Source organism: Thamnophis sirtalis, unplaced genomic scaffold, assembly GCF_051295495.1.
Source record: "Thamnophis sirtalis isolate CommonGarterSnake01/CBP01778 unplaced genomic scaffold, rThaSir2_p1.2 scaffold_9, whole genome shotgun sequence".
Taxonomy (NCBI): domain Eukaryota; kingdom Metazoa; phylum Chordata; class Lepidosauria; order Squamata; family Natricidae; genus Thamnophis; species Thamnophis sirtalis.
Window position 1 is genome coordinate 69,116,867 of NW_028261389.1, and position 18,331 is coordinate 69,135,197.

The 18,331-nt window shown below is 41.1% G+C and overlaps 1 protein-coding gene across 1 annotated transcript in view; it reads right to left on the reverse strand.

Moving 5' to 3' along the window:
• EFCAB6 (EF-hand calcium binding domain 6) overlaps nt 1–18,331 on the reverse strand; it is a 132,338-nt gene that overhangs the window by 80,006 nt on the left and 34,001 nt on the right. Inside the window, exons 8-12 of the mRNA XM_087722207.1 lie at nt 15,381–15,499; nt 13,478–13,626; nt 10,805–10,915; nt 5,119–5,230; nt 1,868–2,035 (exon numbers count right to left, since the gene is read on the reverse strand). Coding sequence (XP_087578333.1) covers nt 1,868–2,035; nt 5,119–5,230; nt 10,805–10,915; nt 13,478–13,626; nt 15,381–15,499 — 659 coding nt within the window. The remainder of the gene's footprint in view (nt 1–1,867; nt 2,036–5,118; nt 5,231–10,804; nt 10,916–13,477; nt 13,627–15,380; nt 15,500–18,331) is intronic.

Consider the following 18,331-nt stretch of genomic DNA (forward strand, 5'->3'; position numbering starts at 1 on the left):
AAGTGGGTCATTACATGACTGTGTCCTATTTTTATGACTTTTTTGGTGGCAGTCATTAAGCAAATGTAGCAGTCATTAACTGAATAACATGGTTGTTAAGCAAATCCATTGTCTGCAATGGGTGTTTTTTCTAGATACTGGAAGTAAACGCCGATCTCCAGCAAAAAAACGTTGTAAATTGCAATGTGAATGTGGAACCCTGCAAACAGTCATAAGTACAGGATGGGTGCAAGTGCCCAAATAGCAATACCAATAGCAATAGCAGTAGACTTATATACCGCTTCATAGGCCTTTCAGGCCTCTCTAAGCGGTTTACAGAGAGTCAGCATATTGCCCCCAACAATCTGGGTCCTCATTTTACCCACCTCGGAAGGATGGAAGGCTGAGTCAACCCTGAGCCGGTGGGATTTGAACCGCTGAACTGCTGATCTAGCAGTAGCTTGCAGTGCTGCATTTAACCACTGCGCCACCTTGGCTCACAAAATGAGGTCACATGACCACAGGAGGGGTACAGCTATTGGAACTCTGAATCTGGGTCATAATACATTGTTGGGGTCTATCATAATATTGAACAGCCTCTTAAGTGACCAGTTGTAAGTCAAAGACTATTAGTAAAGCCTCCTCCAAGTTAGATTGGATTCCTGGAGACTTCACAAATTTGTCCATGTGGTTCTTCTGAGCAGTAGGACAGAAATTGTTTACTATCAACGTAAGGGTGTCCACAGGATAAGAATATAGTTAATACAATCAAGATGGCAGCCATGACTATGTGATCAAAACTCCACCTGTTTCTTACACAGAGTTTACCACACTCAGTGCAGACATTCCTGCACTGCTGTTTTTCAGCAAGCTTAACCCCAACCCTACTTAACTTTTTCAAGATTGATAGCTGTCAGCAGACTGACTCTCACAAGTTCAGCTCTTCTGCAACTTCATAGCTCTAAGTTCTCCCCCAGCCACAGCATGACTCAGCTTTCAAGAGGAGCCCAAGGAATGGGAGGTGCATGAAGTGTGTATATATATATACACGAAATGCACAGGTACAGTATAGGTGATACCTTGCTAAATAGTAGTAACTGTGAGAGGGATCTTGGAGTCCTAATGGGCAACCATTTAAATATGAGCCAACCACAGCTGCCAAAAAAGCCAACACAGTTCTAGGCTGCATCAACAGAGGGATAGAATCAAGATCACGTGAAATGTTAATGCCACTTTATAAGGCCTTGGGAAGGCCACACTTGGAAACTGCATTCAGTTTTGGTTGCCATGATGTAAAAAAGATTTTGAGGCTCTAGAAAGAGTGCGGAAAAGAGCAAGAAAGAGGATTAGGGGACTGGAGGCTAAAACATATGAAGAACGGTTGCAGGAACTGGGTATGTCTAGTTTAATGAAAAGAAGGACTAGGGGAGACATAATAGCAGTGTTCCAATATCTCAGGGGTTGCCACAAAGAAACTGTCAAACTATTTTCCAAGGCACCTGAGGGCAGAACAAGAAGCAATGGGTGGAAACTAATCAAGGAGAGAAGTAACTTAGAACTGAGGAGAAATTGCCTGACAGTTAGAACAATTAACAGAACAGCTTGCCTCCAGAAGTTGTGAACGCCCCAACACTGGAAGTATTTAAGAAGATGCTGGATAGCCATTTGTCTGAAATGCTAGGGTTTCCTGCCTAGGCAGGGGGTTGGACTAGAAGACCTCCAAGGTCCCTTCCAACTCTGCTATTGTATTATTGTATACAGTGGTATCTGTTGGCAATATATCCCCCGCCCCCAAAGCTTAGAAATAGCTGTTTCTAAATGGTTGCTTCATGCTTTAACCATTTATTCCAGAAAGAAATGTAGATAAGTGATTGGTGATGAAACTTACTACAAAATCTTTTTCAAAGAGGTTTAAAAATTCATTGTAGCTTAGATGTCCAGTATGATCTGGATCAATTATCTTGATTAGTTCTTGGAAATCATCATCACTTATTCGAAACATGATGCAATCTAAAATACGTCGAAGTTCATTTCTTGTAATTTTCCCATCTTGATTCTAAAAACATAAGCAGAGCATTCAACAGTATTAAAAGACAGCATAAAGCCCATAACTTACTTTTCATTTCACAAGTCTACAAGATATTCAATCTGCTTTACTCTACTAATTAAGTTATTTATTTATTTATATTATTATTTAATTTTTCAGATCTAGTGTTTATGTAAAGACATTGGCCAAAACTTACAATTTTTGATTTATTTTAAAATCCAGAATGTAAGATGCCTTTGGAAGGAATGCCCATTGTTCACTATCTTGATGCCACTCAGACTGAGAAAGCTTTAATTCTCATGTAGCCTTCCCACTCCCAGTATACCTGTTGCTTTAGATATGGTGATTACCACAAGTTTATAGAAAATCAAAATAAGAAATCAAAATCAGAGTAAGAAAACACTTTATCTGTCTTCCATAGGAAGAAAAATAGCATTTTTCTGTTACAGTTTATCTCTAATTAACGTTGTCAAGAATCATATGAATTTTCTTACGTTGGTTTAGCATATGGAACAGTGAGAAACTTACTCCCAAAGGGAAATAGCTCAAAATGGATATACATGGGACAGCAAAAGATTGCTTTTCCTTTATTTTAAGTAGCTGCTATCAGACAATATGTAACTGATTTCATCCATATTGGGAGTCATTGGCATATGTTACCAGATCTTTGAGATCTGTTTTTCAACCTCAGCACCCTTAAGATCTGTGGCTTCAACCCATCAGCATGCTAATTGGGGAATTCTGGAACAACTTCCAGAATTCCACACATCTTCAAACTGACGTTGAGGAACACTGCTTTAGATTACTATATTCAATGGTGGTGAAGATTCTGGTGTTCAGTGATCTGGCGGCAAAGGATGTACTATAGAGTCTAGTCTATGTGGTTGGCATCTTCCCTGAAGCTTTCAGGTTAGAGAGATATGGAGTTCAATTCTCAGTAAAATGTTTGAACCCCACAGAAAAGATCCAGTTATCAGTCAACTCCCAATACAGATCAAATCTTTCACATCTTGTAGTCGGTATAACTAAAAACACCGTACGTTGTGTTAACAGGATAAAACTAGAGAAATCTCCACCCTACCCCAAAATGAGGCTGGAGTTCATATACTACAACCTCATAAGCCTCGGTGGCACAGTGGTTAGAGTGCACTACTGCAGGCTACTTCTGCTGACTGCCGGCTGCCTGCAAATTAGGCAGTTCAAATCTCACCAGGCTCAAGGTTGACTCAACCTTCCATCCTTCCGAGGTGAGTAAAATGAGGACCCAAGTTGTTGGGGGCAATAGGCTGACTCTGTAACCGCTTAGAGAGAGCAGCAAAGCACTGTAAAGTGGTATATAAGTCTAAGTGCTATTGCTATAAAAGTGGCATAAGATGTAATGTGACACCTGTATCTTTCTACTCTGAGAGATTAAGCAAAATGGTTTACATATACCATTCTAATGGATCCTAAACAGTTAAGCATTGGTTTTCTCAACAGATTGCTCTTTTTGTTTATTGTTTATTTATTTAATTTATAGCTTGCCTATTATTACTGCAAATAACTCAAGGCAGGGAACATATTCAACACATCGTCCTCCTCCTATTTTCTCCATAACAATAACCCTGTGAAGTGGATTGGGTTGAAAACTGAGTTGAAAGCCAACTGAGTTACTTTGGCCCAGTCATCTCCCCTGCCCTGTCTTTTACATGAGAATCAGCACCACTAGGTACTGTAGACCAAGGAAATCAACTCCATTGGAAGGTCAAAATTAATTTAATTGAAATTAGTTATAATAACAGAACCTTCCAAGTCTGATTATACCGTATCTCTTTTTCTTTTTATAGTGTAGTGGATTAGGAAGCCTCTGCTTGAGCTGCTTTTAAGTATTATCATGTCAACAGTTCCTACATATCTCTATCAAGATCATCTTTCTTACTCTTTATATTGATAGCTCTTCCAATATTTGATGACAGTTTCCAGTCTCCCCAGAACCATCTGTTTTCCAAGCCACCCAATGCCTTCAACTAATATATTTTTCCCCTCATGTCCCTTATTATCTTGGTTGCTCTCCTCTACTTTGTCAATGTCCTGCTTAAAATGGAGTTCATTGAACTAATCGCCATAATCTAGGTATGGATCTAAGCAATGGAAATTAAGTTATATTTGACTAAATGTATTTAATATAATCAGACAACTTTAATTGTACTAGATAGCCCTTGTGACTAGGTAGGACAGATGTGGAGGAAGCTAACCAACAGACTGAAAGAACACAAGTGAGCAGTCAGATAAGGCGACCTGAACTCAGTGATAACATCACATTGCAATGAACAACATACGTTCAATTTCGCAGCTACTAAGATTGTTAGCTGAGCAGGTACAAAAATAGCCAAGGAAATGATTGAAGCCTGGGAAACAGGCCCCTTGTCAGTCAACGGGCATGCTGATATATCTCCAGCTTATCAGGTATTTGGAGCTGAGGATTTGGCAGCACAAGGAACGAACAGACAACACCCCAATTAACAACTAAAAAGCTACACACAATCAGACACCACATAAATACTACACACAGAATAGCCCAAAGTGCATATTCTGTGAGAGAGAAGTTCCTTGAGGATGGGCTCCAGCATGAGTCTAAAAGCTTGGAAGACTAAAGCTCTAGTCCTGGTGACTGACCCAGGTTGGATATTGCAACTAGAAGTGGTATTCTGCCAGTTCGGACCAGTTCGCCCAAACCGGTAATGGAAATTGTGGCTGGCCCCGCCCACCTGCCCCAGGCTCTATGGCATCCCATTTAGGCATATATTTTTAAGCCAAAGCGCATGCACATAAGGCTAAGCGTATGCATGGATGTGGCACATGCGCTCACATTTGCGAACCAATAGGGAAGGTAAGTGAATACCACCCCTGATTGCAACATTATTCTGAAATGTATATTTGCCTTTATTTACAAGGAAAGTTTATTATTTTTTGCTAATGAACTCCTGCTTTTTGAGTTCACAAGAATAATTTAAGATCAATTCAATGCAAAAGTAAAAATGTCTGAAAGATCCCGAACAGAATAACTGTGCAGGAAAGGGGAGAGAGGAGAGGCATCTTATCAATACTCATACTCTGTCAAGCATCAAAAAAGCCTTCTTCAGAGAAGAATAAGCGTCTTGGATATGTCCATGCAGCTTTAAGAGAATTCGATCACCTGACAAGGCTTCATCCAATTTTCTGATTCTGTAAGGAAAATATGAATTGAGTTCTGTTGCGTTTATGTGGCGGCACATTTCAAGATGGAGAAAACTTTAAACCTGAGTTAATACCACTAGGAATGAACTCATGTGTCAGGCTTCAAAAATTAAGAAACACTCATTGAGACTCTTCTAATCGGGTTTCTTTATTGTTCCTCAAATATAGATAGAATTCTTGCCAATTTAAAGCAGGGTAGATGCACCATGAAACATGTACTCTGGGAACTATTAGCGAAGAGTCACCATCTTCATCTTCTTCCTCTCACACAAACTATCAAAACTGTGTTCTCTCTTGCTCCTCTGGGATGTATTCCCTCCCTCCTGGGAATCTGGATAACAGTTCATCATGAATGCTGTGCATTTTCCTGTTTTAGGAAATAAACCAGTGAACCTCCACTCTGAGCCCAAAAGAAATGAAAAGCTGCAGTCCTAAGGAGAAGCCCACAGGTCTACTGTAGCTGCCCAAAAGGTCAGAAAAATCTTAGGCTGGGTCAAGAGCGGTATAACCAATGGTGGGATTTAAATAATTTAACAACCGGTTCTCTGCCCTAATGACCAACTGGGTAGGTGGGGCTCGGTGGTCATGTGACTGGGTGGGCATAGCGAACTCAACATCACTCAAGTCAATGGGCGCTTTGTCTTAGCTGTTACAATGTAATAAGGGTTAACAGGAGAAGCAGTTTCTTAAGCAGGGCAATAAAGATTAGGCTAGAAACAACACCAGGATGTTTTCTTCCTGCCTTCCTTACAGGATTAGCCCTGTAAAGTGGGGAAAAAATCAAAAGGAGAATTTGAAACCCACCGCTGTTCTGCTCCATTAAACCATCCTTCCAAGCAGTCTCCCTGTTTTCTTTCTCCCCACTTGGAACTGAACTAAGATGGACATTTCTCCCAACAGTCTTGTGGGGTCTAAATCTTATAAAAAGGAACTTAGTATGTTTAACTTAAAGAAGAGAAGGCTGAGGGGAGACATGTTAGCCATCTTTCAATTTTTGAAGGGTTCTTATAGAGAAGTAGTAACTTGTTTTCTTCAGCGCTCAAAAGCTAGGGCCCAAGACCCAATTAATGTAAACTCTATAGAATGAAATCCAACAGGGTGGGTGGGTGGGTGGGTGGGTGGGAGGGAAGGAAGGAAGGAAGGAAGGAAGGAAGGAAGGAAGGAAGGAAGGAAGGAAGGAAGGAAGGAAGGAAGGAAGGAAGGAAGGAAGAGATTGGGAGGAGAAAAAGGACTGCTCTTTCAGGTCAACCCCAACCCTGCAATGATATCTTGTATATTAAATCTATAATCCGTGCAAAGCCTTGGTGCAAAACATTTGCACACAAAGAAGGATCAACAGATGGAGATTGCATAAGGACTTCTTAAATGTCTCATTCTCTCCCTCCCCCATCTACCATACAATATGCTACAATTTAGAATATCTGTCAAACTCTTATGAGACTTAATGAAAGACAAAAGCAAATCTCCATATTCCAATCTCTTTTAGTAAATCCAGGTTTTCTAAGCCATGTGAAATTTATTAGAGATTTTTCAAGAATATGAGTGATGATACAGATCTTTTCTTCCAGGGTAACTCAGTTAGTCCCCAACTTACTTCTTCCTTTGCAATAAGCAGTTCAGGGTTAGGTTCTAGCTGGCATTACTGCCAGTTCACTCGTGGGTGCACTGCATACGAGCTGTGCGCGCATGCACAGTTCAATAAAAAATTGTTCTGCATATGCGAAGGACTCAAAAACAAGATTGTAGGGGTGGCTGCGGCAACCAGGGAACCGGTTCAGAGGCATGACCAGTCTGGGTCGCTGCCGGTTCTGCAACCCAGGCCAGCATACCACTACTGGTTTGGCCGAACCAGGCCGAACTAGTAGGAACCCGCCTTTGAAGTAGTTGCAGTTTAGGATATAATTCACATGGGGAGGCAAAGTCATCTTCATCCCAGCTAATGTTCTTTTTTAAAAACACTTAAACACATCAACAAAAACATACATATGCCGTATTTTTCAGAGTATAAGATGCACCAGAGTATAAGACACACCAAGGTTTTGAAGAGGCAAATAAAAGTTTTTGCACCCTGCAAACCTCCCCAAAATGGCCCATTTTTCACTAAAACGGACCCATTTTTTTTTTCCAAAAAAAGGGCATGAATAGCCTTTAGGAGGCTTATAGAGTGTTCCTCGATGGGGGGGGCAAAATGAGCAAAAAACAGCCTGCTTTTCATGAAAACGTGCCTTTTTTTGACAAAAAAGGGCATTAGGAAGCCTATAAAGTACTCCTGGTGCTGGGGGGAACAATTGAGCAAAAACAGGCCGTTTTTTGCTCATTTCTATCCTCCCAGGTACCAGGAGCTCTCTGAATGCCTCCTACAAGCTATGCAAGGCCATTTTGGTGAAAGGGGGCGGGGTTCCAGGAGGCAGAAACTGCTGTATTCAGTGTATAAGACGCACCCAGATTTTCATCCTCTTTTTTGAGGGAAAAAGGTACATCTTATACTCTGAAAAATATGGTAACTTACAAACAACACCGGAACTGAGTGTTCCTTCTCACAATAGACATCTCTCAGTGCATCTTTACAGTTATTGTTTCCCCTTCTATACATTATAATTTTACATTTGTGGTCACCTTGTCTTTTACTCCTTTGATTAGTTGTTTGTGTTTAGTCATTTGTATCAGGCTATCATATCCTCTTTGTTATAATGTATATCTTTTTCTTACATTTATATATCCTAGATTATTCTTTCTACCCTCTAAGTGCTGTATCCTAATTCTTCTACTATACATTTTATATTTCCCGGTTTCTTATTTCTATCATCTAACTATTTGTACCATTTTCCCCAAACTACATAGTATTCTGATTCCTCCTTTCCATTGTGGGAAGTTATCATCCAGCCCTCTTCCAGAAAAATGAAATATCCTAGGAAATATTGAAAAGGCAGAATATTTCTCTGGATATGAAAAGAAAGAAACATGTTTTAAAAGACAGAATAGCTGCCTGTAGCTTCCTGCCCATCCCCACTGTTAATGGGCCATTAAGGCCAAACTAGTCTACTTTTACATAATAAAGACTTCTCCCCTGCAGCTGCAGGGGGAAGGGATTAAGGAACTTTACTCAACTGACCACATGGCATCTGAGAACTCATCCATACCTGGATTCAAAACACAGCCTAGAGAGTAGCCCCTGCATGGCCCCATGGGAGTTTGACAACCAATCAGAATACATTTCTTACACAGGAACAGGAAACAGAGAGGTGGGACTGAACAGGTTATAAAAAGCCTAGCAAGCCCCTCCCTCAGCCCTTCTCTTCTTCTCCACCAACATTGAAGCATGTGATCACCTTTTCTGTTCAGGGCTCAAGCCACGTGGCCCTGTCCACCAATAAATCATCTTTCCAAGCAGCCTCCATGTCTCCAGTGTCTTTTTCCCCACTTGGAGCTGAACCCAGAAGGACATTTCTTTCATCACCTTCAACTTCCTTAGTCAATTTGTCCATCTCCACGCATTCGAAGATCTTCCTTCCTTCCAGTTAATATTCTATACTGTGTGAGTATATGTTCTCCTAATACTGTATATACCAAATAACACTTTGCAATATGCAAGTATTCTACAATAAAATATGTAGTGTGGGAAGACGATGAGGGTTTTTTTCCCCTTTTAATCTGCAAGTTTATAATAGTGAACCTTCAAAGCTCACTGCAGCAAAGGAGTCCAAGAGCAAAATAAAGAAAAAAATTATTCCACGTCAATGCTTGGATTGTTTTGGAGATCACATTTTAGATTTATTGTCCAAGAAGATTGAAGAATGTTTCTCTCTATATATAGAATGAGAGCATTCTGCGATCTGTAACACCCACGTACATGATTCATAAAGCTGGAATTGCTGTTATGTTTTTTTGTTTTATTTATTATATTTGTTTGCCATCCCTCTCGTTTCAAAGAGACTCTGGGCGGCTTACAGCATTAAAAGAATTGAAATCATAAAAGTTAAATATTTCTAAAACAATAAAAATGGACACTGCCACCAAAAATTGAATTATAGTTAATAATGGGGAGGGAGGGCATAGAATGAGAATTACCTCTCAATCCAGAGGTCTTCAAACTTGGCAACTTTAAGACTTGTGGACTTCAACTTCAAGCTAGCTGGAGAATTCTGGGAGTTGAAGTCCACAAGTCTTAAAGTTGCCCGCCCACCCACTCGCCCGGGGTCTAGGCACACTTCCTCCTCTGCCAGCACAGGTAGGGTGGACCAGTCCCAGTGGAATAAGATGGTTCCTCATGTAACCTGGATCCATGCTATGAAGGGCTTTAAAGGTAATGTCCCAGAAGTGGTATTCAGCTGGTTCGGACCGGTCCACCAGTAGCGGAAATCGCAGGTGGGCCCATCCACCCACCCACCCTGGGTCTATGATGTCCTATTTAGACACATTTTTGAGCCGCAAACCCCCAGCCAACCCAAAAGGATACTATGGTCAATGGTATCAAAGGCTACTGAGAGATCAAGGATAGTTGAACTACAACCATCCCACTCTCACAAGAGATCATCGACAAGTGCAACCAATGCTGTTTCTACCCCATAACAGGGCCTGAATCATGACTGGAAGGGATCCAGGTAATCTGTTTCAGCCAGGGACCTCTGAAGCTACCACGCAACCACCTTTTCTACCACCTTCCCTAAGAAGGGAAGGTGGGAAACTGGATGAAAGTTGTTCAGGTAAGTAGGATCAAGTGACTTTTGTTTTGAAGGAGAGGCAGAGGTGGGTTCCTACCAGTTCGCACCTATTCGGTAGAACCGGTTCGTCAAATCTACCGAACCGGTTAGAAGAGGTTCCACCAGTGGACCCGGAAAGCAGGCCACACCTACAGAAGAGGTTCCAAATTTTTTTGAAACCCACCATTGGTCCTTGGATATGATTATTCTACACTATCATGCTCATATTTATAAAACTCAGTGTCTCCGTGAAAGGTAGGGATGACTACTGCATTTGTGGTGCAATCAGAACACTGCGTGTGTTGAAGTTGTTTTAACGCAAACCAAGGATGCCTTTTAAAAAACAAGTTCACATCATATTCTTATGCATGCCAGTGCTGCGTGTGAGGTAATTTAAGGTGGTTCTGACAAGTGTCGTCGGCATCTTCATATCCGGTCACATGGGCGGCAAGCCACTCCCACAAAGGAGGCCGCACCCACAGAGTAGGTTCGAACAATTTTTGAAACCCACCACTGAGGAGGGGACAATCCACGGCCCCAGAACCTCTTTTCTCACAATGAGAAATTTATCGCTGAATCCACCAGACCAGCTACTCACCATCCTGGAGTCCTTCACCAACCAGGTGGGATAAGGAACTAATTGAATTGAATTCTGGCAGTTGGTGCACACATCATAAAGTCACCAAGATTGAGAAACATTAGGCGAAATATTTTCTAGTTTTTTTTAAGCTGCTTTTCATAGGATTTAAACCCACCATCTTCAGTGTTCCTCTCTGTACATGTAAGGGTGAAAACTGGTACAGAGGATCATTGCAGGAATCATAGAAATAAATGGAATCTATAAGCAGAACTTCTCTCCTACCTGTGATGTTTCCTTTTAGAAGACGCTTGGCCGCTATCAAACACCAAAGGATCTTGGAATTTACTTAGAAACTTCTCCCAAGCCATATTTTTGGATAATCTTATTCCAAATCTGAACAACAAAACAGTATATTTATATTTTTAATACTATGGCTTTCTTATACATCTGGGGTATTCAACAGTATTACTGAGACCATTTCTCTGAGCGCAGGAAAACTTGGAGCAATTGGTCTGGTCCACCCCAAAAAAATCATACAGTATTTTTCTTCTGTACATATCTCCCATCAAATACAAAATAATATAAATTATAAACTTTTAGTTTCTGGTGAAGAGGACAAATCTCCAAATATACACTATTTAATGGATTTAATCTTACAGTTCAACAGTTTCCAGCAATGGAATTAGAACAACGATAACTGATACTTTACACAATAATCAATGTTATCCTTAGGAATATACAGATAATTTCAAGCAATTTTACAATGGAATATATGCTGAATGCATTGTGAACAATACAAGATTTTACAATATCAAACATCTAGCAGAAGCAGCTATAAAATGTTGACACATAAATATTTTAATAACTCAATAAAATTACAAATAGTTTCTTACCATCTCATACAAAAGGGAAAATATGTCTGTGTGTGTGTGTGTGTGTGTGTGTGTGTGTGTGTGTGTGTATGTATGTATGTATGTATGTATGTATATGTGTGTGTGTATATACGTACGTACGTACATACATACATACATACATACATACATACATACATACATACATACATACATACATACATATATATATATATATATATATATATATATATATATATATATATATATTATTTATCAGCACAAATACAACAAATGTAACAAAGGCAACAGTAAAAATATTGGGTTTCTGTCGTGATGGACTCTTGTGACGAGCCGATTGACAGATGATGGAAGCAATTAGCTTCCTCCCATAATTGGGGCATACCAGGGGTTGTGACACTATATATGGTGCTAGGGATTTGAACCGCCGAACTGTCTAAGAATCACTGCATACATAAACGCCTAGGAGAAAAGTTCCTTCTGGAAAGCTATAAGCAATGATTATCCCAGTTATGTGCTTACATCTAACTTTAAAAAAAATGGTAGAACTTGGTTAAATTAATTTCCTAGATCAGGAAAAAGACAATATCTATATTTATGATTGATTGGAAATTCTTTGTAGGAAGTTAGCACCCACCCCTCTCCTAGAAAAATGAAATATTTTAGGAAATATTAAAAGGGGAGAATATTTCTCCTGAAAGGGAGGCAGAAACTCACCCCCCCCCCACCTTTGTCAATGGGCCATTAAGGCCTGAGCTGGTCTATTCTACATAACAAAGATCCACCTCCTTCAGACAGAGCCATAATAGGAATCCCAAAGCCCTTTCATTACATTATCACCCAGCAAAGGCTCAACCAAGCCTGGGACTTAGGACAGCCTACAGAGCTGCCTCTGGGAGCCTGACAACCAATCAGAATACAAGCTCAAATTCAAAAGCCCAGAGAGGGCATAAAACCAGGGCACTCTCAGCATTTCTTCCCTTTTTCCCCAGGACCTCAAACCACGTGGTCCTGCCCATCATCAATAAATCTTCTCTCCAAGCAACTTCCATGAATCCAGTGTCTTTTTCCCCACTTGGAACTGAACCCAGAAGGACATTTCTTCCAACCCCCTTATAGACATTTTGCGTGAAACTGAAAAAAATGCACTTAAGACGTTGTTTCAATGATCGGGGGGGAAATGAATCATAGAAAAAAGTAACTTTTTTTCTAATCATACACTAAGAGATAATTTTGTAATCATCCTTGTATTTGCTGGCAAGGAAATCTGAAGCTTCTATTTCCTTTTATCCCTTCTCACTCGACTTGTCATTTTTTTTCTTGTCTCTTTCTGTCTTTGTTTTCTCCATTTTGTATTACGTTTTTTATGTTCCCTTTAAAGCTTTTAATAAAGTTTATTAAATAAAGACGTTTCAAAGCATTGTTTTGGGGGGGTGGAAATAAGAGTGGGGCATGCTTTAAAAATGGCTTAAAGAAATTCTCCCTGCTATTGATTAAGTTGTATGGGGGATTTTTTCCCCCCCAGGATTCTGAAAAACTTGTGGCTATTTTAAACAGCACTGCCCCCTTACAGCAACGGTATCTTTTTTTCAGGTCCACACAAAAGCTTGAAAGCTTTTGCTTCGTAATAGAAAGCTTCAAAGCACCTCTTTCAAATCTTTTCCAAAGAGTGCACTGTCCTATTTTCTATGTGTCTCCTTAGAAGCAAAACTCTACTGATTTGCTTCAGATAATAAACACAGCAATCATTTCCCATTAGATGACTTTCCATTTTCTTCAACAAACATCTACCCGTTCCATGCAGAGTGGTTTATCAAAATCATATGGAGCTTCTTGCAGGAAAAAAACCACCTCCAAATATGATTCTGGCTTGGAGTGAGATGATGAATGTTTATATATTATAAATTATCGTGCTACTAGGCATACCCAAATATCACAATAGTACCATAAATTGGTCAAACAGAGCAAAACATATGACTACGCCTCTAAGCTGAATATGCTATATTATGAATACAACTTTCAGGAGGGTAATAAATTCACACAGGGTTGAGTTGGTTTGAAAGCAAAATAGCAGTTGACTTACCTATTCATTAATTCTTGGAAGACATCTTGCTGTATTGGAAATATAAATGTGCTAAGAACTGATTTTAAATATTCCAAAGAAACAAATCCACTTCGACCGACATCATATGCTCTGAAGGCCTTTACAACATCCTCATAGACTGAACGCAACTGTAAAGAATAGATTTACAGTTCATAGTTTTACTCATAAAATATTGAGCTGAAGATATATTGCTGCTATTATAACAATTCCTTCCAAACAGGAGTGGGTTCCTACCGGCTGCACAACTGGTTTGCTTTCTGCGCATGCACACGGGCTTGTCTGAGCCACACTCTGGAAAAGCCAAACTTCCGGGTTCTCGTGTGCATGCGTGCCCGACGATCAGCTGGCCAGCACGCATGCGCAGTGTGACCCGTCAAAACCATGCTCGACTAAACCGCGCCCGACTAAACCACGTCGTTGTCGTCATCAACAGGGCAACAACAGCCAGCGCGGAGAAAGAAAGGCTCTTTAAATAGTGCTTTGAAAGCAAGCTGATTCAACTTAAGGTAAGGGTTAGGTTTAGGGTTAGCTTTAGGGTTAGCTTTAGGGTTAGGTTAAGGGTTAGGGTTAGGGTTAGGTTTAGGGTTAGGTTAAGGGTTAGGGTGAGGGTGAGGGTGAGGGTGAGGGTTAGGGTTAGGGTTAGGTTTAGGGTTAGGGTTAGGTTAAGGGTTAGGATTAGGTTTAGGGTTAGGTTAAGGGTTAGGTTTAGGGTTAGGTTTAGGGTTAGGTTAAGGGTTAGGGTTAGGTTTAGGATTAGGTTTAGGGGGGTTAGGTTTAGGTTTAGGGGTTAATTTTAGGTTTAGGGTTTACAGCGTGCTTCTGTCTCCGCGCTGTTGTCGCCCTGTTGATGACGTCAGCGACGCGGTTTAGTCGGGCGCGGTTTAGTCGAGCGCGGTTTTGTCGGTGAACCCATACGCAGGCCAGTTTTCGTCATTGCCACCTGCACAGAGGGGTCGTGCTCAGGAAAAGCCAAACTTTGGGTTCTGGCATGCATGTGCGAGTCAACAATCACCTGGCTGGCACCCATGCGCACACCATTCGACACTGCTGTGCACACGAAGGGCAGCTGATTGTCACACGTGCGTGCAAGCCAGAAACCTAGAAGACAAACAGGCAAGGCTGTGCGTGCCGGGTGACATGGCTTCCTGTGCCGCTTTAGGCACGCATGCCACAAGTTCTCCATCACAGCCTTATATTATTCCAGTCAAATAGGAGTCCAGTGCTTTCTTGAAAACCTCCAGTGATGGAGCACCCACAACTCCCGGAGGCAAGATAGATCATTGATTAACCGTTCACAGTAGGGCTCCTATTTTGAGCAAGGATTGGACTAGAAGATCTCTGAGGTCCCTTCCAGCCAGGGGTGGGTTCCTGCCAGTTCTAACCTCTTCTATAGAAGAGGTTCCACAAATCTACAGTGCCATTTAGAACTGGTTCCAGCTCCCTCCTCCTGCCCATCCACACATCATCAAGATGAAGAGCGAGAGGAGGAATTCCAGGAGTTGAAGTCCACAAGTCTTAAAGCTGTCAAGTTTGAACACCCCTGGAGTTCTTTTCTAAAGGGTTAGGGGTGCAAGGGTCTTGTAACTTGACAGCTTTAAGACTTGCATGCTTCAAATGCCAGAGTTTCTCAGCCAACATTTTGGCAAGCCACTCCCACCCAGTCACAAGCCACTCCCACAAAGCAGGCCACACCTACAGAAGAGGTTCTAAAAAAAAATTGAAACCCACCATTGCTTCCAGCCATAAGATTTTATGATGCTATGAGAATATTAAAACCAATGAAGCAATTTTTCAACACTCTGATATGGAGCCGTTAGCCTCTTCCAGGTGATGAAAACCTATTATTCAATATTCCTGTGAAACGTCTTGGCATTGAACTTACTTTTTCTCTAAAATTCTTTGCAGTGTTATCTAGATGGATCTTTGTCAAGTTGTATCCAGTTGTGGCAGGTAAAGACATCTTTGATTCACTAGTCTTGCTTTCTGGGGATTCATTCTGTGCTGTTAAGAAAAGCTATGGTTAAGCAAGATTCCATTAGTTTTCTTTGAACAAGTTAAAATAATATTGCTTGCTGCTTTATATTGCTCCGGAGCAAATAACTTGATGTTCAAATCACTACCTTGTAGCAATATGTTCACTATTGCAAAGTTTTGTAAAACGTCACAGAAACTGGGACAAAATGAACAATATTAAAATAGGTGTGTGTGCTTAATTGAAAAATATTACCAAAATATTGCAAAATTTTATGAAAGGACAAATATCTTGCAAATATTGGTTGTGTACTTTTGATTGATTTAATTTTTAATTTTTCCCAGAGTTTCTGGGCAGCACATACATTTAATTAATAAATAAATTCAATTTAGAAATCATTTAAGAATCAATGCGCACAAATACAGATCGATAACAGGAAGTTTATTATCCCCTTTATTATTCATTCATTCATTCATTCATTTTATGCAAGAACCTTAAGTCTAGTAAACCTAATAAATAGAAATAGAGGAAAGATATGGATTGGGGTGCAGCAACTTTGGAAAGAGGTGCCTATGAATGAATATTCCACCATACAAAATATCATTTCAACATAGGAAGCTGTTGTGGCCCGGCAAGAGCCGTTGGAGCTGCCGCCAGACTCCGACAGCGAGGGGCCTTATGAGTGGGCCCTGGAGGAGGTGGAGGACCCTGGACAGGGTTCCGATTGGGAGCAGGGCGTAGAGAGACTGGTTGGCCACCAGGTGGCACCTGAGCCTTGGATCAGTGGGGAGGAGACAAGAGTGAGTGATCCAGAAACTACCTGTGAGTTGTTCTGGGATGCACGCCGTCGAAGGGCTACTCCGCATCAAGAACAACTATGTAATTACAGGAGGTAATTACGCTCAGCTGATGCTCATTAAGCTCCTCTCCAGATTATAAAAGAGACTGCTTGTGCCACGCCCTTCTTGCAAAAATCAACATTAACGACTAATGAGAAACAAACTTGGCAGGCTAGATTGCTGCCAGAGTTTGTTTGCATTGCTGCCAAGGTTTGTAGGACTTGCTGCCAAAGTGCTTATCTCTTTGTTGATTTGGCTGTCAGCCACTGAGAGTCTGGACTTATTAAAAACATTCTCATTTACATTTGTCTCGGCTTTCGTTCCTGGACGGAGGAGGGGGGTCAGAACAGGAAGCTAAGGAGAAATAGAAACTAAGCCTAGTGTTTAATCCAACATGGTGATTTTCTACATTCAAGATACTTTTATTTTTGGAGAACCCTGTAATAGATCAGGGAGTACATGATTTATTATGGAGTTAGATCTGCTTTTTCTACTTGGCCATCAGGAGTGTGGGCTATTCGTCATTTCCTAAGCACAGAAACCAATGAGATCACCTACTTACTATTTGCAGCCAAAGGCGAATGCACCTCATGCCACAAGAGCTTTGGGTGAGAATGACCATGTCATATTAGAATTCAGTATAATGCGGACATAAGCAATAGAACATAATCAAGCCAGTGTTAAAAGAGCTGATTTCAACAAACTTAGGGAGAGCTTGGAAAGGTTTCCATGGATGAAAATCTTAAAGGGGGGAAACAACTCAAGAAGCTTGGGAAACTCTGAAAAGATATGATTATAAAAGCCCAGTCCAGCATAATAGCACTGAAAAAGAAATATAAGAAATCCAAGGAGAAACCAGAATGGTTGCATAAAGAGCTCGCTAATAAACTGAAAGGCCAAAAGAATAAGTATGAAAAAAAATAGAACGAGAGGCACATAACTAAAGCAGATTCTGCAAAGATGAAGTCAGGAAAGCTAAGGCACAGAATGAAATAAGACTGGCAACAAACGTCAAAAATAATTTTTAAAAAGGTTTCTTTCAACACATAAAAAAATAAAATAAAAGCAGAAGCAGCAATTGGTCCGCTAATGGGAGAAGATAGCATGGAAATTGATGGGCAGCAGGGAAAAAAGCAGAGCTGCTTAATTCTTTCCTTGCCTCTTCACACAAAAAGGAAAAAAAAATAGTCCAACCTGCCAAAAACAGAACCACGAAAGACAAGAGTAGGAATTCAAACTATAAAAAGCAAGAAAATGGTAAGAGAACATGAGCTCAAATCATTTGACCTGATGGATCACAACACAGACTTATGAAAGAACTGGCAGGCGTGATCTTGGAACCATTTGTATCATATCATTCAAAGGTACTGAGCGCTGGGAAACTACTAGAGCAGGGGCCCCCTGTTGTGGCCCAGCAAGAGCCGTTGGAGCTGCCGACAGACTCCGATAGCGAGGGACCCTATGTGTCAGCTCTGGACGATGTGGAGGACCCTGGACAGGATTCAGACTCCGAGCAGGGACCAGAGAGGCTGGTTGGCCACCAGGAGGCGCCTGAGGCATGGAGCAGCGGTGAAAGCCAAAGGGAGTTTGTCCATGACGTCACGCACTGGAGCCGTGGGGAAGAGCAAAGGGAGTTGGTCCCGGGCGCCAGGCAAAGAAGGGCGGATAAGCGCAGGCAGCAATTACGGAGACATAGAAGATAATCGGGCCCAGGTGGTTGTGATTTGGGCTCCTCCGAAGAGAGTATATAAGAAGAGACTTTGGGAGGAGACCTTTTACAGGACACAACCATTATACTAAGCTGGAGAAGCTCTTGTATGTATCTCTTATCTGTGGGAGTTTGCGTTGCTGCCAAAGTCTTGTCTGTGAGTAATTCCTGTGAATAAAGCATGGCTAACAGTAACCTTGTGTCGGCATGACTCACCGTACGGAGGGGGGTCAAAACAGTCCCCAAATTTGGCAACTTTATGACGTGGACTTCAACTCCCAGAATTCTCCAGCCAGGTATATTCTGGGAGTTGA